This window comes from Macrosteles quadrilineatus, unplaced genomic scaffold, assembly GCF_028750875.1.
Source record: "Macrosteles quadrilineatus isolate MER2022 unplaced genomic scaffold, UCM_ALF_1.0 Scaffold_5__1_contigs__length_97177068, whole genome shotgun sequence".
Lineage (NCBI taxonomy): Eukaryota > Metazoa > Arthropoda > Insecta > Hemiptera > Cicadellidae > Macrosteles > Macrosteles quadrilineatus.
In genome coordinates, this window is record NW_026542598.1 from 53,563,655 (window position 1) to 53,590,756 (window position 27,102).

The 27,102-nt window shown below is 35.6% G+C and overlaps 1 protein-coding gene across 2 annotated transcripts; it reads right to left on the bottom strand.

The window, feature by feature from the left end:
• Positions 1 to 2,823: 2,823 nt before the first annotated feature.
• On the bottom strand, positions 2,824 to 27,102 carry LOC128994993 (oocyte zinc finger protein XlCOF6-like). Of its 2 annotated transcripts, XM_054419856.1 has the most exons (3): positions 26,862 to 27,102; positions 19,360 to 19,411; positions 2,824 to 7,819 (listed from the first exon to the last, which is right to left on the bottom strand). In XM_054419856.1, exons 1-3 carry the CDS (start codon positions 26,960 to 26,962, stop codon positions 5,510 to 5,512), a joined length of 2,463 nt encoding a protein of 820 aa, XP_054275831.1. In that variant the 5' UTR covers positions 26,963 to 27,102; the 3' UTR covers positions 2,824 to 5,509. The 2 variants fall into 2 exon arrangements, with proteins under 2 accessions (XP_054275831.1, XP_054275832.1); XM_054419857.1 differs by lacking the exon at positions 19,360 to 19,411 and having other exon boundaries at positions 26,862 to 26,893.

Sequence of the window (27,102 nt, forward strand, 5' to 3'; positions counted from 1 at the left end):
ATTCACGACGTACCTGAAATGAAATATTTTATATGTTGCCTCACTTAACAATCCGACGTGGTCTATTACTGTATTTCATGCTCAATGACCAAATAAAGGAATCTAGAATTTTGAAAATAAATACAGTAGAACCTTCATAACAATACTGTCATAGGGATTGTAAAATAAACGTGTACTGGTGAAATTACCTGCTGTCAAGTGATCCATTTGACCTTGAAAGGCGACCGGTTTCGATCCTCACGGGATCATCTTCAGGCGGACGTCGTCATCGTCTTTTCGTTCTTGCGTACGAAAAATATGTTTCCGTGAGGATCGAAACATTGACCGTGATGTCGCCTTTCAAGGTCAAAAGGATCACTTGACTGCAGGTAATTACTAATTTCACCAGTACAAGTTTTGATCAGTGATTCTTAACTCAAACAAAATATAAAATAAAACTTGTTATCAAGGTTGACTACTTATCGAGGTTGGTAATAACATGTGATTAGGGGTAAAATAATTATAAGTGGATTTGAAAATTACACTTGTTATCAAGGGTGACTTGTTATCGAGGGTCTTATCAAGGTTCCACTGTTAATTCATAAACATTTTTTTATTGGATAGGACTATTTGATAGAAAAAGTGGAGAAATCTGAACCAGCATGAAAAATTTGCCTGAGTTATCTGGCTAAAATCTATTTTAAATTATTAGCTGGGTCAGGGAAGTACTGCAGGCTCTTGACCAACCAATCACTACATGATCATTTCCATTTGTAATCTTAACCAACTCAGGGAACAAATAAATGATTCAGTTTTGTAAAGGGTAAGTTTTATTATATATACTTGTACAATATTTATATAATATTATTCGGGATATGTCATTAATATTTTTTAACGATAGTATTTACTTGTTACAATGGTACACTACAAGTAAATACAACGGGTGTCAAATCTTCACAAGTTAAATGCACTTTTATACATAAAATATTTACAAACTACCTGAGTTAAAGCATTTAAGTTCAGTTGCAATCACTTGTTTACATACCGGGTTTAAGTATGGCACTGTCATAAAAATATATGTTAACAAACAAGTTTTGTAAAAGTATAAGTATACACAGCTAGAGAAGATTAAAGATACAAAATAAAATAAATTTTTCCTTAAAAGCATATCTAGAAAGTATACATATTCAAGAGGACTTTCCCACACATGGTGGATGGCTTGGGTAATTTATTTGCAAGTTGCACCCTTAAATATGAGGTTATGTTAATATCAATTATCAATTATTTAAGATGGGGACGCCACTATGTGCGTATTTTAACCCAAATATGAGTGAAGGATGAGTGGCGCGATCTTGTAGTCTTGTTAGTGACTAAGGCCGACATGTTCCTTAGACACAGCTGTTAATTAATAGCCCATACAGCTAATGGCAACTAAGGGACCTACAGTTTATAGTGGAATCCGAACCACATTTTTGCTTGTAATTTACGAATTGGTCTAATTATCAGGATAGTACTGCGGATAGTCGTAGTACTCACTAGTGCGGACGTTAATCCACACCAGGGAGCATCGCATCCACAGTGCATTCCTATAAATATCCACAATTCGTGACCTCCCAGTAGCTGGATTACAGGACGACGCCACCCGTCCCAGACTATTACCCATCCATACTATGTGAGTTCACCAAAATCTTGGGTTATAATATTGGAATTTTTGTATTCATAAGTTTAAGAAAGGCAGAGGATACGCGTCCGGTAACCGGACGTGGATTAGACGTCCGGCAATTACTGTCATAACCTAACCTAACCAACCAAACTTGCTGATAGTGAAAAAATCGAATTAAGGTGAAATTCTTTCTCTATAAAAAAAAATTATAAATGCCAAAAATTCTAATAAAAGATGTACAGTTAAGAATAAATGGTATTCAATGCAAACTCTACGACAAAAAGTTAAAGTCATCAATGGGATTCGAACCCTGGACCTCTTGCATATCAGCCGAGCACCTTATCCACTACACCACGAACACCGATGGCTGGTCATTGTATTGTTGTGGTAAAGGCGTTCAAGGCTCCCGCAACCCCATGACGTCATTGCCGTACGCCTTATCCACGTCCGGTTACCGGACGCGTATCCTCTATGTTTAAGAAAAACAAATCATGGGGCTTTAGGGGTTGATTTAGCAAATTTCGTTAAGACCTACGTCCGAACCTTACTTTTATGTCCCCAGAGGACAAAAACAAGCATTCAATATGTATACATATTTATATAGCTGTGAAGGCAAAAGGCAAGCTGCAGCGGCTTGGAGCTAACAAGATCAATTTGTTCAGCAAATTTTCTTAGCCCCGGGGTTAGATATGAATAATAATAAATATAATAATATTCAGGGTGCTCAGTAGTACTTTATTTACTACTATAATTAAATATATATATGTGTGTCCGTTAGCATGATAACTCGAGCATATAATCAGATTTTGATGAAATTTGGTTAGAAACGTGTAAACCTACATTTATTCAAACGATTTCGCGAACCAGCATGATCGGGCTATGGGAACAGGGTTTTATGGGGTAAAAATAGGTTTTTCCCATTTTTGACCCTAAAAACACAAAATTTCACAATTTCTTTCCAAACCATTTTGTAGAGCTTTAAAAAAACAATTTTGTATATTGAAGTGTTGTTGTTTGCCTAACGGTTACAGAGATAATTAAACTTAAAATTCCCATGTTATTCTTATGGAGAATAAATTAACTGTTGAGTTTGCTTGTGTATGGATATTTTAAACAAATTTGGCAATTTTGTTTATTTCATACTAAGCTATGGAGAATAAATTCCAATAAAAACACACCTCAATACCTTCTCTGTATAAGCAAACCTATGTACTCATTAAAATTAATGTTATTTAAATAGGAAAATATTAAAATTTTAAGTGAATATTTTTGTAGAAATCCAGGCTGGATAATGGAAATTCGCTTAGTCTGCAGGTTTGCTGCAGCGGGGGTATTTTGTTATTGTTTTCAGTTTGCAAAATGGATGAGGAACTATTTGATTTAATGTTTGGACTGCAATTTAGGTTGTGGTTGTGGTATTTGTCTTTCTGGTTCCACAAAGCCACTTTCTCACACACTAATTCCATCAACTACTTTCCTTTGTCAACCATTTTAGCACAATCTTAAAAACAAACAGACAAAATAAATAACCTCAACCATGCACTAACCTCTGTCAAAGTTTCAAAATTCAAAGCGACTGGGTCTCTGGGTCTGGTCTGATCGCGTGAAAAAAGATTCGTTTCCGACAAGCTCAGACCCATTCCTCCTTTCTGACACTACAATCAGTGCCAGTGTAGGAGAGGAGACAGCGCTACATGTGTTTGTTTCCGGTAGACTCAGACGGACCCACTCCGTCAAATTCTGCTTCCAATGTAGGCGCGCCTTAGCCGACTAATACAATCACAACCAAGCCACATAGGTATCTCACTTATCCTACAGTCATGTTTCATTCATATTTGGGTTTAAAAACAACTAAGTAGTGTCCCAATCCATAGCCTACTCTAATACAAGGCCGTGGCGAGACAAAAGTGGCAACACCACTGTCCCATCAAACCAAAACAGCTGTTGCACTAATTTATAAAAGACAGTACAGTAGACTTCCTCTTATCCAGACTCCTCAGGACCGAGGCCAGTCCGGATAACGGTTTTTTCGGTTAAACCGACGACCCCAAAATCTCATTAAAACGGATCGTTTAAATGCATACTCTATACAGTATTTGACTTAAAATTAGGAGAGCATTGTATTTAGACACGTAATCACTGGTCTCAAATCTTTCCCACGAGAACAGTCCTTTCAGTACCACCCACTTCCTGCCGATCTAGTCCGGTTAAACCGATGTGCTGATAAAAATTATCCGGATAAAGAGATGTCACTTCTACCGAGTGTGGTCCGGTTAAACCAATGTCTGGATAAGAGGGAGTCTCCTGTATAGGAAATGTTTATGTTTAATAAGACCAATGTTAAAATTTAAAAACTTTGAATTGATTTTAAATTATATAGGTGTTATTACAAAACTGAAATTGTTTCGTCTTAGACCTTCCAAACATTTGTCGAAACAACCTTGGTAAGTTTGGCTAAAATATGTTCAGCCGTTATCGAGTGATAGTGTTAAAAAGTTTGCATTGAAGCCGACCCCAAAGAACTTCGCTTCGCTCCGCACAAAATATTGCAAAAGACTGCACATTTTTACAAAAATAAAATAAATTTTAAAGTGAACTACCGGTATAGCTTAAATTAATATCCTAGTGAAAATAAAGCTTATAATAAAAAATATAATCTTACTTTACAAAGCTATTGAGGCTAAATAATTTTGATTATTTGCCATCCAACAACCTCTAATATAAAAAAACCTTTAAAACTAATACAAATAAATTCTGTAATGTTAAAATAAATTGGCATGATCCATGCAATGCCTAAATAAATAACTATGACCGTTTCAGATAGGATAGTGAAATTAAAATTTAGAATACAGTAGAACCCTTCATAAAAAAGATAAACAAAGTCATAGTAAAAGAGAAAAAAGTGTTGAAACAGTTATGCAATAATCTTTTGTTGGTTTGATAATCCATGGGTGTCCATCAATATGGGAGACCCTTTGGTACCCTTCTTAACCACATTTTTAATATTTTAAAACCAATGAATAAAATAAATTGACCAAGCATATATCGGTACAAAAATGCATACAGACATAAGAGGGGAGACCCTTTGGTACCCTTCTTAACCACATTTTTAATATTTTAAAACCAATGAATAAAATAAATTGACCAAGCATATATCGGTACAAAAATGCATACAATCAACAATTGTGTACCTAAATTTTAAACATTTTCCAGAACCCTCTCTTTTAACTGGGGCCTTACCGTATGCAATGGTTAAATGGACACCTATGAATGGGACTAGATCATATTTCTTTTAAATATGAACAATGATTGTTGTTAGAAGACAGTGTCACGATTGGGTCAAGGGTTTGAGTTAGGGCATAGATAAAACATAGTCCCTTAGTAGATTTCCCATCCTTATGGAACAGCTGAAGCCAATTTTATTGTTAGTTCTGTCCGGGTTTCTGTTGATGTTGTGTTTTGTTTACAATTTGTTTCTTGTTATTTCAGTAATTTAAAACCTCGTTTAACCAAATAAAACTATCTAATCATAAACAGTAACTCGTCCACTAGCTATATAACCAAACAGCGAGACACAAATAATGAGAAACTAACCCTACAATAAAAGAAACAATTTGCAAATAAAACATGACATCTACAGAAAACCGGACAGAACTAACAATAAAATTGGCTTCAGCTGTTCTATAAGGATGAGAAATCTACTAAGGAACTATTTTATCTATGGTTAGGGTCAGTTGTTATAAGATCAAATATTATGAGGGATTCTACTGCACTAAAATTAAAACTAAATAACAACTATTAGCGCCAACTAATGTAGCATAAGTATCACAGAAAGCTTTAAAAATTAAAAAAAAGTTATCAATAAGGTTATGACTCATGAGTAATACTATGTTTCTTAAGATACTCCATGTTCAAAAAACTCTTCCCACAAACGTGGCATGCCACAGCATTTCCTCTTGCATGTATTGTTTGATGTCGCCTCAGCGAAGCATTTTTCAAAAATGCTTTGTTGCACGTCGGGCATACAAAGGGCTTAACTCCTGAATGGATAGGGATATGATTTTTTAAATGTGATGAGCTTTTAAAACATTTAAAACATTCTGGACACTCATAAGGCCGTGCTTCAGTGTGAGTGAGTAGATGTCTCTGAAGAAACATTTCCTGAGAGAAAGATTTGTCACAGATCTCACATTGGAACGAATGCTCTCTGTCATGACTGAGCGAGTGCTCTTGAAGATGAATAGCGTGGGTAAAGCGTAAACCACAGATTGCACAAGTGTACTGTTTGGTACCGTTTATCTTGGCTAAGAAGTCCTTAGATCCATCGGCATGAGATGTTCTGATATGTGTGTCTAGTTCGCCCGAATTTGCAAATGTTATTTCGCACACCTGACAATGAAATGGAGGGCCAAGCATGAGTCTGTTCGAAGGGTTCGGTTGCTTGGAATGTGTTAATGTATGCTTCTTTAGATTAGAAGAATCAGCAAACGCCAAACCACAAATTGTGCAAGCAAAAGGGCGAGCTCCAGTGTGAGTTAGAACATGTCTTTTGACATCTGAAGGCCTGGTGAATGCTTTTTTGCAGATATTGCAAGGGAAGGGCCGTCGACCTGTGTGAGTAATCATGTGGTTTCTCAGGTTACTTGAGTTGGAAAAATTCATTCCACACTGAGGACATGTAAACGGACGCTCACCAGAGTGAGTCAAAGTGTGCCTCTGAAGCTCTGAAGGTTTGCTGAAAGCTTTTTCACACTGGGTACAAGGGTATGGCAATCCACCGGTGTGCTTCAACTGATGAATCTTCAAGTTGTAACCGGTGGTAAATGCCATCGGACATAAGTTGCACTTAAACGGCCTAGCGCCACTATGAATACAGGAGTGACGTTCCAAATCTGCAGATCTACGAAATGATTTTTCACAAACCGAACAAGGATGCGGCTTAACATCAGAATGGGTCATAAGGTGCATTCTTAAATTACTCTGGTTTGTAAAACTCATCTCACACTCCACACAAGTGAAGGGGCGTTCCCCAGTGTGAATGACAGAGTGCCTGTTCAAGTCAGAAGGTCGGCTGAATGTTTTTCCACAAGTTCCACAGACATTCTGGGATGATCCGGTGTGTTTGAGTGAGTGAGCTTTCAAGTCAAACTTACTTTCCAAAGCTAAACCACAGGTGTCGCAAGAAAACAATTCTCTTTTCGGCTCTTGGTTATGATTTAAGTGAGGTCCATCGTTAATATATTCCTTATTGCAATCAGAGCAGTTACTGGATGAATAGTCATCGTGGGTTTTTGCATGTTCTTTTACTTCATCAGCAGTATTGAACGTAACATTGCACTCTAAGCAGGAGTATCTTCCAGCATGGATGAGTTCGTGTCGCCTCAAATCTGAAGGCTTTACAAATCCTTTCCCACAAGTATTACAAAAGGATTTGGATCTTGTGTCACCAGTATGGGAAAAAGAATGAATTTTTAAGTTATGTGTATTTGCAAAGTGTTTACCACAAAACTCGCAGCTTATTTGGCCTCGATGAACCGAGCGTCTGTGGCTCATTAGCTCGAGAGAGGTTGAAAATCTCCTCTTGCAGACTGAGCATTCAACACCGGAACCATTAGAAGAATTATGTTCATCTTCATCTGAGTAAACAGCTTCAGCGACTGGTGATTCCGTTTTCTCTTGTGTGTTGATATAGTTTGGTAAAGTGCTCGAGAGTTCTGGATAAGATGGGTGCACAAAACTGCTTGATATAATTTCAAAGTGAGGTGATGAAGGCTGCATTATACGGTTGATGTGTGGGACTGTTCGCCTGTGGGTCGCCAACTCGGCAGCATTATTGAATTTTATTTCACACCCAGAACAAAAGATTTTCATGTCACTAGAGTTGTGTTCTTCATCGTCAGAGTACACAGCTTCAGCAGCAGGGGCTTCTACTTTGTTTTGTGTGTTTTTGAAGGTTTGAATGTTACAAGATTCTGACACAGGTGGGTCATTCTTCTCCTGAGAGTTGTTGTACGTCTGGATGGTACAGCTGGGTGTTTGGTAGGTGGGGCTTGACTGGTGATGGTTGAAGCTATCACTCAACATGCTGAACTGTGAGCTGGACGGCTGACAGGACGACTGCATGATGTGACTCAAGGCCTCTAGACTGACTCCCCTTAGGGCTTCCTCCTGGTTCATCTGTGACAGATCACGTTCACATTAAATTACAATACCAAATAAATATAACTCAAAGACTAGACCAAATTTATCGGATGACCAAATTCAAGATACTTTACTGTAGGCCTACTTTAAACGTGAACATAAATTGTAGTGGCTACCATGAACATAAAAACAGGAGACAAGAAATAATAAGTTTAGATTATAACATCACAATGTTTTAATTTCTATTGTGACTGTTCAATATGTTGAGTTCAAGTAGTTTATGGTACCACCAACCATTTTATATGGAGCTTTATATTTTTGACAACCAACATGATATATGGAACTGGAAATGTCCCTGAACTGGTAAGCAATGGTTTATTTTTATTTTCTAATAATTCCATATGGTTTGCTTTTTCTAATAAAAACCCAGCAGACTTTTTTAGAAAGTCTTTTTTCAGTGACCTAGGTTTCAGCCACATCGTCATGTGCTATGATCAGACTCCAGTGCAAAATGTATTTAGTCCATTGGACGCTAAGTCAAACGCATTTCCGGGCTCACTCTTGTATTAACCCAGCTGAAATGGGTTACATTCTAAAGAGAATCAGAAACTTCATTCTCTATTATTCAGGGTTATAAAAAAAAGAATGGTGCAAAACTAAATGGTTGGTACGTCCGTTTCCGTGATTTCGGTTATGTTTTGTCTCAGTTACTTAGTTGAGTACGGTAACACGAAGCTTGTCAACAAATGGCTACTAAAAAAGAAGAACAATCATTTTATCTTTTAGAATTTGCTCGTACTAATGCTATCGTTAATATACAGCGGAACTTTCAGACCAAAATTAGGAAGGAGACTCGTCATTGGCACTGCATAGCTCGTTGGATGAGGTAATTCAAGACAACTGGATGTTTGTGTGCCAGAAAGAGTTTGGACCGTCGTAAGACTTCGCCAAACGCTGTGGAGAGAATCGAAGTCTAAAAACCTCCACAGTCAAAGCTGTTAGGAAACTTCACGTACCGCAGTCCACGATTTTACGTAAGTGTTTGAAACAAAACCCCTATAAACTGCAGTCATTATAAGCATTGAAGTTTACTGACAAGCCAAAACGCACATATTTTTTGCCATGAAAGCTTTGATTCTTGTTGATATTCTTCGATTTAGTTGACAGGCTTCCTGGTACAGTACTAAACTAAGCAACTGAGACAAAACATAACTTTGTAAAACAAACTTATTGTTATGAGAAAGACTTAGTAAACTATAAGTATATGGTTTTTATTCATTCAAAATTACAACCATGTTTTAGTTAAGAACAAATACAATGTTTACAAACAAATAAACTAATAAAAATTATCAGGTGATAATTTTCACATCACCACACTTATAAACACACTCTTTCCATTGGTGTAGCAATCGGCTATTTAAAATCACGGTATCAGATGTAAGAACTGTTTATTTTTGCACCATTCTTTTTTAATAGCCCTGTATTATTAAAGAATTACAGTCAAATTTGTGGTCATCATTTAAGGCCAACTGAATAAAAATATAGGCATATGGCTTATCAAAATGAAGCTCAGTGTGTGTAGATTTGCTGAAAAGTATTGGTATGAATGAATTCCCTCAAGGCTCTGTCCCACAGGCCGATTTCTAAAAGTCTACGTCTTGCAAGCTTCAACGTTTAACTTATATTAATAATGTAATAAAACAGCTGGTAGTTGCAATTATTATATAGATGTATAGTTTTTTTCTAAAGTACATAATAGATTTGTAACTATTTCATTCAGCAGGTCCAAAGAACAGCATTTTTCTCTTTCCCATACTCCCCCCGTTGCGAAGCACGGGTATAACAGCTCATATAATTTTATTAAGTTAAATAAACCCTTAAAGCACAAAAATACTGAGTCGATTGCTCAGTCGGCAGCACTAGCACTACGGACTTCGGATCCAAGGCAGCGATGTCGTGGGTTCAAATCCTGGTACCTCTACTACTTTTTATTACCGTAGTCCAGTTGGATGCATTGCACGACGTCCAAGTGCCACGACGTCCAATAATATTTATTCAGTGCCACGACGTCCAAAACATAATTTTTGAGTTGTTGCACGACGTCCAAGTGCCACGACGTCCAAAAGTACAGTAACTGCCAAAAATATAGCCTTTATACAAGCTTTGGACGTCGTGACACTTGGACGTCGTGAAACAGCGCACTATAGAATTGTAAAAAAGTTACATTTGCGGGAGTGTTGCACGACGTCCAAGTGCCACGACGTCCAATAAATATTTGACTGTTGCACGACGTCCAATATAGCTCAGCGCTGTTGCACGACGTCCAAGCTCCTTCATGATGACCGGTTACGATGACCGGCTACTTGCCGAATAGTGTTCTCTCGTGTAAAATGCTTATGGAACGTTTATTAGTTATATATACATTGGTATATGATCTTGTTCAGAAATATATATACTATGAATATTTGAACCATTAATTGAAACATCATAAAGTAAAAAAAACATAAAAAAATAAACAAGGCAACAGTTGGAAAACTATAAGGTTTACATGGTTTGAAAAATGATGACATTTTGTTAACAACCGATCAACTTCATTATGTTTGGAGTAAGCTTTTAAATACTTATTTTTTCAAGACTAGATGAATGTACATTGATCAACATGATCTTTGAAAACTATTTTTATACCCTCATTTTAATTTTTACTAGTATAAAGAATAGAATGCCTTTTTCGAACTGTTTTTTAGGCTTCAATTAAATGTCTATATGTCGCAAATATGTTTATTAATAGTATTCACTTAACATTGACTTAATTTCATTTCAATAAATTTTGTGTTTGTGTTTTGCTACACCACTTATTAAATTGCAACCAATGAGAATATATATATATAAATAAAATTGGAGTTTTGTCTGTACATTGCTCAGAATCATTCATTTGTAGGTTATTTTTACGTTTTATACATTAAAGAAGCCGAAACAAGTCTCATCTAAATTTCTGTCTGTCTGTCTTTCTGTCTTTCTGTAACACTCAAGATGGCATTTTACGCAATCTTCTCCAGGAAAACGAGAGTACCTATCAAGATCCAAGTCATTTTAATGTATTCACTGGATTGGCGAGAGTGTCTTTAGCCATTAAAATATGGCCTCACTACTTAGTAAATAATATTACGGACTTTAAAAAATGCAGTTTTGTGCGATTTTTGTCAAGTTTTCGTCCAATTTTTATCACATAATGATCTATGAAATAACGAACAGCTGTTCGGATCAAGATTATTTTACAAATACCACAACCATTTCCGATCACGTTTTGAAGGCAAAGCCCATTTATCTAAGTGAGATTAAAATCGTTGTCTTACATAACGGATTTAATTAACCGCAAGTGGAATAATATAGTGTAACCGTAAATGAAATTTAATAACATCATCCAGGTTAGGAACAAGAGATTCTTTGTGTATAAAATTGTTCTTGAGTTTTGATAACCTTGAATCAGTGTTGTATAGGGCTGGGAAACTTGAATTTATTAATGATCGTCGCCAATACCTTACTAACTCATTGACGGCCCTTCAATGGTGGTTGTGTAAAGTGTAAAGTGTAAAGTAAAAAATCACAACTGCAGTGGGTGATTGTAACAGAGGTTTACGGTTTATGGATGATACTAAACTCGCTTTTCCAATGTGTCACTTTCTGTTCCTACTCACCGTATGATGCAATCGCTGGACCATACAGCCAATAGGCCCATAGCCCATCTCTTGGGTACTTACGCCTACCCAATTATTCATAACAACCTTTTCGACGACGATCCTTGTTACCGGTACTTTTCCCTAGAATACACGGCCTCCCTATTTAAGAAATAAAATTACAAACGTCCAAAAACCCAGCATTGCGTGATTTTTGTCACATTTCATTCTAATGTTAAAAGATATACCAATCATTGTTTAGAGAATAGGCCTGCGTAATCTATTAAATAACAAACAGTTGTTTTTATAAGGTTGTTTTTTTTGTTTACTGAATAAGTTTACATTAAAAGTTGTTTACGAATAAAGCAATTATTGGGAAATAATTTTGATTGCCGATAACTTTTCACGAGAAATCCAAAACCAAGAAATCAATAACCTTGGGACTTGATTAACGCATTTAATTTGTCGGACGTAATTCTTAACTGTAAACGTTGGTTTTTGGTACTGGTTTTAGCGAATTTCCCCATAGGGAAGTAGCTATTACCGTAGGTGGCACGGTAAGACCTAGACCCGGGACCGATTTACTTTTTCATTTTGATGTCCCCAGAGGCCAAAAACACCATTCGTTCAAATTTTTATATATGTATATATATATATATATATATATATATAGACTTATATATATATACGTCCGTGAACGCGATAACTTGAGTAATTTTTGTCCGATTTTGATGAAATTTGGTTTAAAGGTGTAAAGCGGGATAAACTTGAATGAGTTCGCGAACCAGCACGATCGGACCATGGGAACGGGGCTTTACGGGGGGTTTTATGGCGTAAAAATTGGTTTTTCTTTACTTTTGACCCTCAAAACACAAAATTTCCCGATTTCTCTTTAGACCTTATTAAAGAGCTTAAAAAAACAAATAATTTAGTATATAAAAGTATTTTTGTTCGATTATTAGTAACGAAGAAAATTAAAAAAATTGTAAATTTAAAATTCCCATGTTATTCTTATGGAGAATATTGTCAAATGTTGTAGTTTGCTTGTTTATGGATATATTTTGATCAAACTTGGCAAATTTATTTATTTTTTACTAAGCTATCAATATTTTACTCAAAAACACACTTTATTAGTTTCCTTGTAGCAGCAAACCTAGGTACTCGTTAAACCTAATGTTATTAAAATATATTTAACCGAAAATCAATTCAGACAAATGGAAATTCGCTTAGTCGGCAGGTTTGCTGCGGCGGGGGTATTTTTCCTTAGAACCGTTGGTAGCAGCAAGAATCATTTTTACGTACCAACACATCACTGTAATTTACAAATTAGTTATCGTTGGTGTTGCACCTTATTTATACAGTGGTATTACAGCCTTATTCAATTTAATTGATGTCTTAACTGTATAAGTTTTGCTTTTTCTGTCTGGATTCCAAAATGTTAGTTTATGCTATGAAAATGATAACTCATTTAAGTAAAACATTTGTTTAGCAAACCATCATGAATTGTTTACGATTTACGTTGTTTATGTATCAATAGTTCGTGGCCTATTTTGGTAATTTTTATTATAGGTTAAATTACCATTACCAATCTAAATTGTCTATAGTACTTCATTTTATAAAGTAAGCCGTCATTTCGACAGCATTTCGGGCCATCTTCGGTCCAAGCAAATATAAATTGTTATGATAAAATTTGATGACATTGACAAAGATTTCAAATTCTAATTTTATATGTACTTTGTTATGCTTAAAACGTAGCAAATTCCCTAATTAAGTTCTGTATTTTTGTGTGTATGTCTGTTGGTAACGCATTTATGTTCTTATATCTCAGTGTCACGAAAAGGACAAGAGCACCTTGATAATGAAAATGTCAACCCGAATAAAGTGTTAAATGGTAAGGTTGAGGTAGTACTTTAAATGCCTTTAACCATTGTGGGAAGTAACTTTCAACTATAGGCCTTAGGGCTATGCCTCATAGATTTGTTTTGGCTTGAAACTGTCAGATACTGTATTTGCGAAGGTTTATATATAATAGTTTTGCCAGCATATCTGAAAATATGCAAACCAACTGCTTTTCTTAATATAAGAAGGTTTCAACTGTCTACTTTAAGATCCCCGTGCGTAGAACGGGCACACAGCTAGTATCATATAAATAAGTTGCACGCAGGGTTCTTTTGTTTCCCCAACTCTAAAATACAACGCACATGAATTGAAAATGTTATAGGTTTAATAGTACTGTAGCAAATCGAATATCAATAAAGTTAACGTATAACAATAAATTTACATATTCCTAGATTATAATTGAATGTGTTTACGAAGGAACACCACAACCTCAAAATTCAACATTACAGTATATTTACTCAAGATTTATTGTTTTCATATAGCACAGTTGACGTTGCCAACTAGCGTGGGAGCGGAAGTCCTGATAAAGGCTGGTTCTCGGAAAAGTAATAAAATTGTAGTTTGAATGAAACATTTTTTTTATTTTGTACAGGATTCATGGGATTCTCAGCATCAAGTACAAACTGCAAAATGTGTGTCGAAGGTCTGATTAGACCTTCCGAGATTTAGACCTTCAGCAACTGATCCGTTTTTTACCTTCCTTTAATTTATTCTTTTTCATGTTGTGCTTCATGTACTAGAGGGCCGCTCATGCCCTTGACAAATAAATTAACATTTTCGCACTAATACAAATCAATATCGTCATTAGACAAGAATTAAAACATAAAATGTATAAACAAAACCTACCACGGCATATTCTTGAACAAGTATGCCTACAAACCTACGATAAGCATGTTTGTTATTATTATACCCAACCTACAAATGCTATGACTTAGGGCATACCTGTTTTCCTACTAGTGGGGGAGCTACGTTTATCAAAACTGCAAATTGTGATAAGAAAACTCCTTTTGGTATGAATGTAGGTTATGGTCCGACAACTAAAATAAGATGGGGAGGCATTGCCTAAAGTTGTTATAATCCAAAATGGCAGCCATTTTTCAAAATGGCTGCCCATATTTTGTGTTTACTTAGCAATTCACTGATAAAAGCTTGAAAATGGCATTAACACTATTAAATATTGGTATAATATTAATCTGGAGATTCCGGCCTTTAATTTAATACCAAGTTTGTAATATATTACAATTATATCATCTCTATAATATAAGGCTGAAAATATACTCATTTTCAGCCAATTCTGAAGGTCATCAAAAAGCTTTTTATTTTAAGAGTTAAGTTTTTCACCTACAACGTTTTATTTACAACGTGTTTTTCAACTTTGCCTACATCCATTTTGAGACATAAGGAAAATACAAACTATGCAAATTCACTGGAAAGAGAGTTTTTTTCTTCTTCCTTAAGATATTTTTTCCATAAAAAATAAGAGGATAAAAATTTCAACAAAATTATGACACTTTCAATTATTTTTCTCTACCAGGTTGGCAATGCTAAATAGACAAATATTGCCAAACAGCTGATACTACAGGTCATTGTTGTGTTTATTATTATGTGTCACTCACGTTCTGAGTGTAGTTTTATTAGGAAACCCTGTACAAATGTGGCCGTCACACCGGGCCTAACACGGTGACAGTCCTGGGGGTTTTTATTTTTTTCTGATTCGAGTGAATGAAGATTGGATTCTAAAAATGGAAAAGCAGTTACACTTAGTTCCTCAGAGTGACTTGGGTGGATACTAACCAAAAGCTCTTGATCGGATCATTTTTATACTGTGCCAAAAGACAGATAATGATAGATTGCTTTGTCCTAAAAATAATAAAAATGTAAATGCTTGTAGCCCCAGATAGTAACGCTTGTCAAAAACTTTCAGAACTTTGATGACATAAATGGTTTACCCGCCGATATTGATATAAATGTTTTTAATGGAAATCGGTGTGGAATGAAATGAATCAGAAAATCAGAAATAAGTCGATTAATAAACTAGTTTGAAAAGAAAAATTGCTCATGACCAAAAATCATCCACTAGAAAGTCTTCCACCAATAAAAGGTGCATTACTACAGCAAGTATTGCGTAGTGTGCAACATCACTCTCTAAAAACAACATCTAAACAGTGTGCAACATCTGTCTCTAAATTCAGAAGAGAAATAGATCAAATGGAAATCCTGTAATAGGTCATTTATTTTTTCTTGCTCTCTGTATTCATTTAATTCTTTTTGCCTTATCTTCATCTTCATTCATTCTCACACCCCACCATTGCATTATTTGTTCAAATGTTTGTTTGTAACCCTTTGTTTGTATAGTTGCATATTTGATTTTATATCCATTATTGTCTCATTTAAAGTAGTAGCATGTTAACTTGTTGATTGGAACTCATTATTGTTTCATGAATTTGTTGTGTCTATATTACTGTATTTATCAAGAGCATTTTCATTATCTTTCGGCATTATTGCACTTGCATGTAACCTTATAATATTATTATTAAACTGCAAAGTCTTGATTGTAAATAGATTGTAGTTGTAATTTTGTTATTAATTGATTGTATATATTGTTCATTATTTAAGTAATTTGAAATCAAGCTGTCTTGATTGTTGTTATTATTAACTGACATTGTAAAAATAGTGGAACCGTTGATAATAAATAAATAAATAAATCACTAAACAATCGAGGTTGGAGTTTGCATAATGAGTCTTGGTAGTTGAAATGGTCGGAATTAATAGAAATTTCTGATTCCTGCAAAGAACTCATAAAATGTGTTTGTAAATTATGTAAAAACAAGTGCAGCTGCAGAACTGCTCGTTTATTTTGCACATTATTGTACAAATACAATGAATGTGAACAATCATACCCTTGCCGCAGCAAACCTGCAGACCAAGCGAATTTCCATTTGTCTGAATTGATTTCAATTAAATATATTTAAACAACATTAGGTTTAACGAGTACCTAGGATTGCTGCTACAAGGAAACTAAAAAAGTTAGTTTTTTAGTCAGATATTAATAGCTTGGTATAAGATAAATACATTTACTATTTTTATTAACATATATCCATAAACAAGCAAACTACAACATTTTACAATATTCTCCATAAAATAACATGAAAATTTTAAATTTTAATTTTTTTTTTATTTTTTCTGTTATCAATAACCCCACAACAACACTTTGATATACTAAATTATTTGTTTTTAAGCTCTTTAATAAGGTATAGTGATAAATTGGAAAATTTTATGTTTTGAGGTTCAACAATTATAAAACGAAATTTTTACCTCATAAAACCTCCTGTAAAACACCGTTCCTGTGGTCCGATCATGTTGGTTCGCGAACTCTTACAAGTTTATTTCGCCTTACACCTTTAAACCAAATTTCATCAAAATCGGACAAAACTTACTCAAGTTATCGCGTTCACGGACACACACACACAAATATATACATATATAAAAAATTGAACGAATGGTGTGTTTTGCCTCTGGGGACATTAAAATGACAAAATAAATCGGTCCCGGGTCTAGGTCTTACCATGCCACCTACGGTAATATTATGTAAACTAGCTAAAATTATGTAAACTAGGCAAATTAGCTAAAAATGGTGTTGGTAGAAATATTCTGCAACTTATAAAATATAGCGTGTTTTTTATTTGGTGATATAAATTTTCTGTAAATAAATTTACGTTTATTACATTATTCTTTAACTTATTTACTTACCTTATACCTTAAAACTAAAAAAATGATCAGAAACACCATTTTGCATGATGTATATCAAAAGAAAATATATAAAACCCAAAATACGGGCAGCCATTTAAAAAAAATCGCCGCCATTTTGGATTATAGCAACTTTGGTTGGTGCCTCTCCATCTTATTTGCATTGCCTAACCTTAAACTACATTCCCACCAAAGGGCATACTCTTATCACAATTTGCAGTTTTTTTATAGTTTTTTTACTGTATCTCCCCCACTATACATAAAACATGCGAACTAATTGCGAGTGCGACGTGAACTTAGAAAAAGACTAGTAGAATTTACAACTGTGAATTTCTCAGAATTGATTGACAGTTCAGATGAACCTATGGCTACAGACTACGGAAACCTACAGTATTATTGTATTAGTATACTGTATTTGTATTATTGTGTTACTAGCAGAGTACCCGTCCTTCGTACGGGGTTGACATATAAGTATAAATGCTTATTGCAGTTATGGAAGAGGACACGATTAAAAAAAAAAAAAAACTGGTCTCTTAATTTATACGGTATCCTATTGTGTGGCACACATCTACCATAGTCCTGATGTTCTTGCACCTAGACAATGGAAATAGTAAAGTTCTCATTGTGTACCACAACTTTTTTTGCTAGTTGGTTCAAATTAGCTGTGGTCATTAATGCAAACAAACAACATAATAGTGCTGCACCCTGTTTGGCAAGCCTTATAACTTTTTAATGCTTTCTAATATCATAGAACCAACTTGTACAGTTGAAACGGCTGACAAAATTCTTTAATTTTTTTTAATATGAATTCTCATAAGGTTAACTAGAGAAAGTCCAGAGCCAGAGCCACCGGGGCGGAGACTAAAAGAATTTTTGAGGTAAGAATGTGTTAATCGGGGATGTCATCTATCATCATACCAAATTTCAACCTTGTCGGTTTAGTAGCCTATTTTTCGCGTTTGCTTGTCACAAACATCCATCCATCCATCCATACATCCATGGTTTGCACTGTAAACAAAAAGCTATCACAATAGTTCCATACCGACAAATAGGAAAATATAAATAAATATGGCTTATCATTATAGCTTAAAAAGTAGATAGTTTACATAATATTTAGCACATTTGATGGATAAAACTTTTTTGAATTCGTCATATTATAAGTGTATGAAAATTCATATATCTGTGTATCAATATCTACTTATCTCATTTCTGTTCAATGGAAGTTATACAATTTCAATGATACCGGTACTTAAATGGGAAGTCTTACAGCTGTTATAAAACTGTGCATACATTTTATCTTACCAGTAAATTTGCTACCAATTGATATAGTATGACAATTCTATTCTACTGCAGTACTTAGAATTCTACCACTACTCACATTAAACCAACCATATTTACTTTTGGGCTAGTGATTAATTTATTGTATTAATCATACAATATAGTGAATAGTGTAGGTAGTCATTTATTTATTTCGTTTCTATGACATAGCTCTATTTTGTAGAAATCAATTATGCAATCATAACAACAGAAATACTGCATCATTCCATTTTACGGTGACATAGTATTTATTTTACATATAAAAAATTTAAGCTAATGCAATAATTAGTTCAATTAGAACCATTGAATATTGAATAATTTAAACATTAATCGAAGACGAAGCGGTTGACAACTTTCAAACAGTTGACTAGATAATTGCAATGCGAACTGTATGCACTGAGGTCGGCAAACAGTGTTCACAGTGTGAAGGCACTTTGGACGTCGTGGCACTTGGACGTCGTGCAACTGGCAGAGGCTTTGGACGTGGTGCAAATGATACGTCTTTACAATTATATAGTGCGCTGTTTCACGACGTCCAAGTGCCACGACGTCCAAAGCTTGTAGAAAGACTATATTTTTGACAGTTACTGTACTTTTGGACGTCGTGGCACTTGGACGTCGTGCAACAACTAAAAAATTATGTTTTGGACGTCGTGGCACTGGAAAAATATTATTGGACGTCGTGGCACTTGGACGTCGTGCAACACTCCCGTCCAGTTTACCCTTGTACTGCACCGGCTCACCACTTTGCTAGGATACGTTTCTTTGTGGCCTATGTAGACAGGCAAATGCAAAGTAAAATTTCAATAAAAAGGCTGCCTATTAAATTTGTATCAATTGTGTAACGATCAAGACAATAAAAAGCTAGCCTACATGTTTATTGCAAATTTTCTGTATTAGCCATAAATATCAAAGTTGTAGGCCTAGACTATATTTTACCTGAAGGGTTGGATTTAGGAGATAAGTCGATGATTGCTCTGAAGATGGGGCCCTGGAAAAATAAATAAATAAAAGTTGTTGGTGGGTTAAACTTAAGATTTATTCATTAGGCACTGGAAACTGATGTTGTATTGATCCAAGAAAGATAGAATCTAGTCTCCTTATTCAATCAAGGCAACGACTATGTTCCAAAAGCAACAGATTGCCAATCAAATAAAAATTCTTGCAATTCACACTAAAACCCAAACGAACTTGGATGATTCCAATATCAAGGTACCAGTAATAGAATTTGATTGGACTAGGCCTTGTTCCCAAATTTGAGTAAGTAACCTTACTTAAAGCTGGGTTTTCCTAGGCGCGGAATCGGCGAGCGGAGAGAGGAACGCGGAGAGCGGACTCCACTTGTCTTAAGCAATTTAATGTTACTGTTTTCCTAGAAGCGGAGCGGAATGCCATGTTAATTTCAATTCCGCTCTCCGCGTTCCTCTCTCCGCTAGCCGATTCCGCGCCTAGGAAAACCCAGCTTTAGTAATAAAGGGGTTAAAAAATTAAAAAAAAAATCTCTTTCAATTGCACACTTACCAGAAACATATTATGTGTATTCAGTAAAAATTATCGTTTGATAAATATGTGTCCTATTTTTTCAAAAGTCAACGATTTGGAGGATAGCTTGACTTTAATAAGGAAGGCCTACCATTACTAGATTTTACCAACCAAACACCCCTATGCATCAAACCTAACATCAAACTAAAGTAATTTCTATTTGCCTTATTGTATTTTTACTACAATATCTCCATAAAAATATGAGATTCATTCCCTTACTAACCCTATAATTGCCAATCAGTCATTTTATGGCCGAATGGGGACCTTGAAGAGCTATTGGTCCAGTATTTTACACATATCGAAGCTCATAAATTTAATGCTCATTAATTTAAGCTAATTAATTTATTGACTAAACCTGGATGCAAAGTTAAAGATGTTGGCTATCCTGTCTCAGAAGAAAAACCCATTTTCATTTCATAAAACAGTGTTCACATTGTCTGATCATGATAATTCACAACTTCATTTGAATAAATGTAGGCTTAGATGTTTATACCAGATTTCATCAACATCGGATAATTTTACACAGACCCTAGTCTATATATATGTGTGAATTTAAACAGATGGTGTTTTTGGCCTCTGGGACCATCAAAACAAAAGAGTGAATCGCTTCCGGGTCAAAGTCTTACCATGAGACCTACGGTAATATCTTATTTTCTATATAAGAAATTCGCTACAACACAACAATTTAAATCTTTCTTTTTCTTTTTTTACAATAAGTTTAAAAAGTATAAAATTATCTTTGTTTGAATTTAACCTGAGCTGTACTAATACTTGACACGATCATGTCAACATCAAAATATCGTGGTAACTGACAAAACACGATGCGAGCGGGTAGTACCCGAGCGTAAATGCCAATGCTATTGTTTATGTTCTCTCTAGAGATGACATGTCCAGCTAAACAACAATTGGTAGCCAACATAGTAGTGTGTGATTTTCATTTTCTTGGTTGTTGCAGATCATCCTTACTTGAAAATAATACCTTCTTGTAGATTAATGATTATTTCAAGTAGGCTAGGTATTCATTTTATCAAATCAAATATTACTTTAGCCTACTGCAAACAAAAACATACGTTAACGTAATGATTGTTTTCTGACAAAAATGTAATAAAATAGGCCTATCTATATATATTTAGGCTTAAAACTACCTCCAATAACTCGAGAGCTTCTATAACCAGGTTTCGGATACGCCCCGTTCACACGGGGCGAGTTTACAAGCTACAAGCCGGATTTTTTACACGCAACTAGTAAAATAGCTCAGTGTAAACGACGTACTCGCTCAAAAGCTGCTTGTAAAAAAGCTCTGGAAAAAGTTGAAGCTTTGAAAGGAGCATAGTTATGAGGTTTGAAGCTTCATAGAACTATGAAGCTCATTTGAGTTTTAAACCAAACTCTAAGCCAGTTTACCTGCCACCTCGTCCTGTTCCTTTTATTTTAAGGGGGTTAGTCGATGATGAAATTGACAGGTTAGAAAAGGAGGGAATTCTCTCAAAGTTGACCTGCTATCAATGGGAATATTCGACTTTGTGCTTATTACAAGGTATCAGTTAATAAGACCTTGGAACCTGATCATTATCCAATTCCAACCTTGGATGACATATTTGCGAGCATGAGTGGCTGTACGTATTTTTCGACTATTGATATTTCTCAGGCGTATTTAAACATTCCCATGGACAACGAAAGTGTCAGAGTACAGGCCATTAGCACATATAAAGGTGTATGTATATGCTGTTGATAGACACATGTTCGGAATCAAAAATGCTCTGAGGACAGCTGAGTGGCAAAGATTCATCCCTCAAGCTCTAGACAACATTCCAGGTGTTACGGTGTTTTATGATGACATTAGAGTTGTGAGTAAAACGTTAGAGGAGCACAAACATCGGCTGAGAGTAGTTTTCAGAAGGTTATCCAATAATAACTTGTGATTCAATCAAATCAAATCAAAATCAAATCGTTTATTTGCACATTAGATTTGTATACAATAACATGTAACAAATATCATGCATCGTCAATATTTACAAACTAAAACTAAAACATACAACATGAGAATCTACATATATACACATTATAGGCTTAGAAATTCTGAGACGGAATAAACGGCATTTGAGCATAGAAAATATTTTAAGTTCCTCTTAAATAGGGACAAAGAGTCTTGGAATTTTATTGCCTGAGGCAATTTGTTAAAAAATTCGATCCCCCTGTAAAACGGACTCCTCTCAAAGGCCGCAGTTCTGTGCCTCGGATAACAGAGGATGCCTCCATTTCTCGTCCGGTGGTCATGGAAATGCCCTAGATGTTGAAATTGATCCCTGTTGACAAAGGTCAAAATGAGGACCTGCTGAATGTACAACGAATGTACTGTAAGGATGCCAGAATCTTTGAACACTTCCTTGCAAGGATGGCGATGGGAGAGACCGAAAATGCGCCTCAGAATCTTTTTTTGGAGCTTAAGTATTCTTTCCAAATCAGAAGAGCTTCCCCAAACGGCAATGCCATAACGCAAAATGCTTTCGCAATATCCACGATAGACGTCCACAAGAACTTCCCTGCTACAAGTTGAACTGAGAATTCGAATGGCAAACAGAGCAGAACTGGTGCGGTTAACAACACTTTGCACGTGACCATACCATTTGATGGAGGAATCAAAAATGACACCTAGGAATTTTGTGGTCAATGAGGGATTAGTGAGCTGCGTTTCAGGACTACTTTGATTATTCTGAGACGAACCAATCAGACCAAAATTGAGACATTGTGTTTTGTCTTTGTTAAGGAGAAGACCATTGTACTCAAACCAACTATTTAAGCTCTTGATGACCGAAGTGAATCTGTTCTCTAAGCTGGTTGCATTTGGGGCCTTGATTAGAAGTGCTACATCGTCAGCGAATAAATTCATGTGACAGTCATTTCCTTCATAATGGAGATCATTGATGTACAATAGGAATAAAATAGGAGAGATAATGCATCCTTGGGGAACCCCTCGCCGAGAAAGCATGTAGGACGATGAGATCGGACCTGAGGAACTATTTATGGGAACCTTTTGATAACGGCCAGACAAGAAAGAGCGGAACCACTGCAGAGCAATGCCTCTGACACCATAATGAAAAAGTTTATCCAAGAGGATCGAATGGTCCACACAATCGAAAGCTTTGGATAAATCGCAGAAAACCCCCATCGTCTTCTGCGATTCATCCAGGGATCGCAATATCCGGTTCGTGAAGTCATAAAGAGCAGAAAGAGTGGACTTCCCTTTTTGGAAACCATATTGATGTGGACTTATGATATTAAACCTTGACAAATGACTAGAGAGACGACTAAGAACAACCTTTTCATAGATCTTTGATAATGCCGACACCAAAGCAACAGGCCGAAAGTCATTTGGCAAGTGGCTGTCATTCTTTTTTTGAAGAGGGAATATATTTGCGAATTTGAGTTTTGATGGGAATTTTCCTTGCTCTAGGGACTGATTTATCAAAATAGACACAGGGTAAGCCAACTGATGACCACAAAATTTCAAAATATTTGGAGAGATACCGTCCCACCCACATGAGTTCTTACTCTTTAGCGAGCCGATGACATTTAACACCTCGACTTCCTTGGTTGGAGCTAGAAACATTGAAGATGCCACCTGTGGGGAAAAAGAACGCAGCCATCGCATAGATCCAGTCCCACAGGGTATCGGAGCTAGAGAAGTTGGATTCTCAATAAAAAACTTATTAAAATACTCTGTCATTAACTTTTTGTCATCTATCTAAAAGTTACATCTATTTCATCTTTGACATTAAACACATTATTCCAATCAATATTTGACAAAACTTCTCTAAAATTAATTTTGTTTCTCTCTGAAAAAACACGTTTAAGTTGACTTGATGACTTACTGCTATTTTTTACCTTGTCTGTAAGATTCAATTTCAAAAGTTGAGCATTGTGGTCAGATAATCCGAAATCAACTACCCTTGTTTCACTTCCCTCCTGGTTGGTTATTATGTAGTCTATGCAAGTTTCCGACCTCTCTGTCACCCTTGTTGGTTCATTAACATGTGAAAACAACCCAAAAGAGTTCAATAGTAAGAAATGTAATTTATTTAAAGCTAAGATTTTGTATTTATGGCATGAAATATCAGAAAAGGGTATTCCACAAATGTAAAGAGGAAGTAGAGGCTGTAGTAAATGATCCTTGACCGGCCAATAAAGATGAGCTTAAAAGTTAGTTAGGTCTCGTTAACTATTATGGGAGGTTTGTCAATCATCTCTCAAGCTTGTTGCACCCTTTGTATGAACTGACCAGAGATGGTAGGAAGTTTACCTGGGCCTCAGAATGTGAGAAATCTTGGCTTCAAACAAAAAAGGAAATTGCTTCAGAGTTTTGGTTCCATTATGACCCTAAATTGCCAATTATTCTGTCAGTTGATGCCAGTCCAGTAGGGCTTCGAGCTACTCTTTCACACGCTCTCTCGGATCGGAAAGACCAATATGTTTCGCTTCTCCCACTCTTACACCCACGGAACGGTCGTATTCTCAAATCGATAAAGAAGCTACAGCAATCTTTTGGGGTTTAATAAATTTTTTCAATAGGCTATATGTTAGGATGAAGGCCCTTGCAAGAAGTTATGTCAGGTGGTCAGACATGGATCTCGATATAGAACAATTCGTGAAACATTGTACACCCTGCCAAAGAAATCAGAAGAATCCTGCTAAAGTGTAGCATCCATGGGAACCAGAAAATGCACCGTGGAGAAGAATACATGTTGATTTCTTAGGACCTGTCTCAAATCAATACGTTTTACTGGTTGTAGACTCATTCTCTAAATTAATGGCTAGAAGCCTGTTAAATGACACAAGCAACATCAAAGAAAACCATAGAGTTTTTGGAAGATATTTTTTCACAATTCGGCCTATCGTTTACATTGGTGGGTGACAATGCTTCGATATTTAAATCAGAAGAGTTTAGTAATTACCTACTTAAAACAGAATGGTACCTATTATTCATAGAACTATTGCACCCTATAATCCGCAAAGCAATGGCCAAGCAACGCTATGTTCAAGAAGTGAAAAGGTACTTAAGAAAAGAAGTGAACGCAAAGGGAAACCTAAAAGAAAAACTTCTTAAAGTTCTCTCATCCCACCGGCGAACACCGACATCGACAACAACTAAAAGTCCGGCGAAATTGATGTTTGGAAGAAAACTGCGGACGACTTTGTTAGATGAGTTAAGACCTTCATTGGAGTCAACGTTGAAACCTACCTTTCCCACAGCCCAACAAGGACATACGTCTTTCAAAGGAAATATAAGAGAGGTCAAAGAAGGTGAACCAGTTTTGGTAAGAGAAATTATGAAAAATGGCAAAATTATTTGGAGAAAATGTGAAATAAAGAAAAGAATTGGAAGAGTGATGTACTCCGTTGCTGTTGATGACACGCTATGGAGACGGCACATAAAGCAACTTCGAAAAGACATAGAATTCACATTATCCTTTAATGAATTATTTCCTGGAGGAAGAGTTTGTACTGCCTTATAACAGATACATTAATTTTAATAGTTTTTTAGCTGACTTAATTGTTTGTTTGTGTTTTTAGGATTGGCAAATAAAGTAAAAACTACCGGTATGTTACATAATGCTAGCTTCATTTTATATTTAAAATAATTTACAGTTAATTTCTTGAATTTGTGCCTTAAATTGTAGGCCTAACTAAATTAATTCTTTTTTATACTGGAGTTTGGAGCTTGTGTTTACCATATAGGCCTATGTTCCTAAGATAATTCTTAGCAAAACAAGAAACACTTCCGGTACTTTTGAAAAAAAAAAAATTTGATTAACATCGGAACAGTTTCTTAGTGTTTTCAACAGAAATCATCCCGTCAGAAGTCGGTAAAAATCAGGAAGTGTTCCAAACATTTTTTAGTAAGCCGTTTTTATAAGCTGTTTACAACACTTCCCTGCCCCCCTTTACCGCGCCTATCTACCACCACATGACCAATTTTGAGATCCTGAACGAATAGCTCAAGCTTGTGTATGAGTCACCACTATCCTGAAAGCGTAAGGTAAGTTACCACGCAACTACTTAACTAAGTTTTTCTTTTGCAGAAATAAGTTAGCCTTCCTTTAATTGGTTTCCAGTTTGCTTATCTTTTAGCCGACTAGGTATGGGTCAAATCTTCAGAGTCAGCACTGAACAGTTTCAAAACGTTTTTGAAACTCCCGTCAATCCGCAGCTCTCCCGATAGGAGGTCTACAGCCCATCATCCCTATTTAATTCCTCCAACAGGTCATTACCCGGCGTTATTTTGATCTGGATTGAAGTGACAGTCTCATCCAGTACCGTCTCAGTCTGCGTTGTTTAGATATGATCACAAAAGCCGCCGTAGTTAGTAAAACATTCTATTCTCAAGACATCTCAAGAACGACGAACTTCGGTCCACAGGAACGGCTTAAATAACTTAATTTGTTTTGAACAATTATTAAAGAAAATGCACTAAGCTATCTAGCCTAGGCCTAGGCTTATTGTTAACTTTTTTTAGCCTACAAACCAATGGGAAATTACGCAATAATCAACAATAAGTTCCAAACATTTTGTTCCTAACTCCAGTGTAAAAATGGCCTGTCTTGCAATTTCTAACAGTTTGCATTGTGAGCGCTGCACAACTTACTCTTTTGCTTGAATAAGGATGATAAGAATAAACCGGTCATTTGGTTCTCTTGGATGAAATACATATGTACAGTAGGCTACTTTAATTTGGTTTAATACTTGGTTGACATAGCCTATCTAAGGGTTTGCATGGCTTAGGCCTATTAATAATAATTTTAAACTATGATCATGTTGCCGTTTGAAAATAAAAGTGTTTAAGTTAGATTGAACGTTTGAGAGAAATAGGACTAGTTTATGCCTATAAAGTTTTTACTCACGATAGCAACAATGAATTATTGTCGTTCGATCTTTCCCCACATAAAACTTCATCTTCCTGTTTAACCTCTTCAGATTCAGAGTTATTGCTGGCACAATTCATGATTCCTTATCAATAGAAATTAAAAAATATATGTTGAGGGATATTGTTATCCATACTAAACCAGCATTTCTGCTATTATTTACTAAACTAGCCTAAACACTTGATATTCATTTTTATTAGAAGCCCAAAGTAAGCAAAAG

Coding starts and splice junctions, on each gene's coding strand:
- LOC128994993 (XM_054419856.1), bottom strand. CDS start 26,962: ATGAATTGTGCCAGCAATAACTCTGAATCTGAAGAGGTTAAACAGGAA. Junction 19,412..26,861: donor AATAATTCATTGTTGCTATC/GTGAGTAAAAAC, acceptor TTATTTTTCCAG/GGCCCCATCTTCAGAGCAAT. Junction 7,820..19,359: donor TCCTAAATCCAACCCTTCAG/GTAAAATATAGT, acceptor GATCTGTCACAG/ATGAACCAGGAGGAAGCCCT.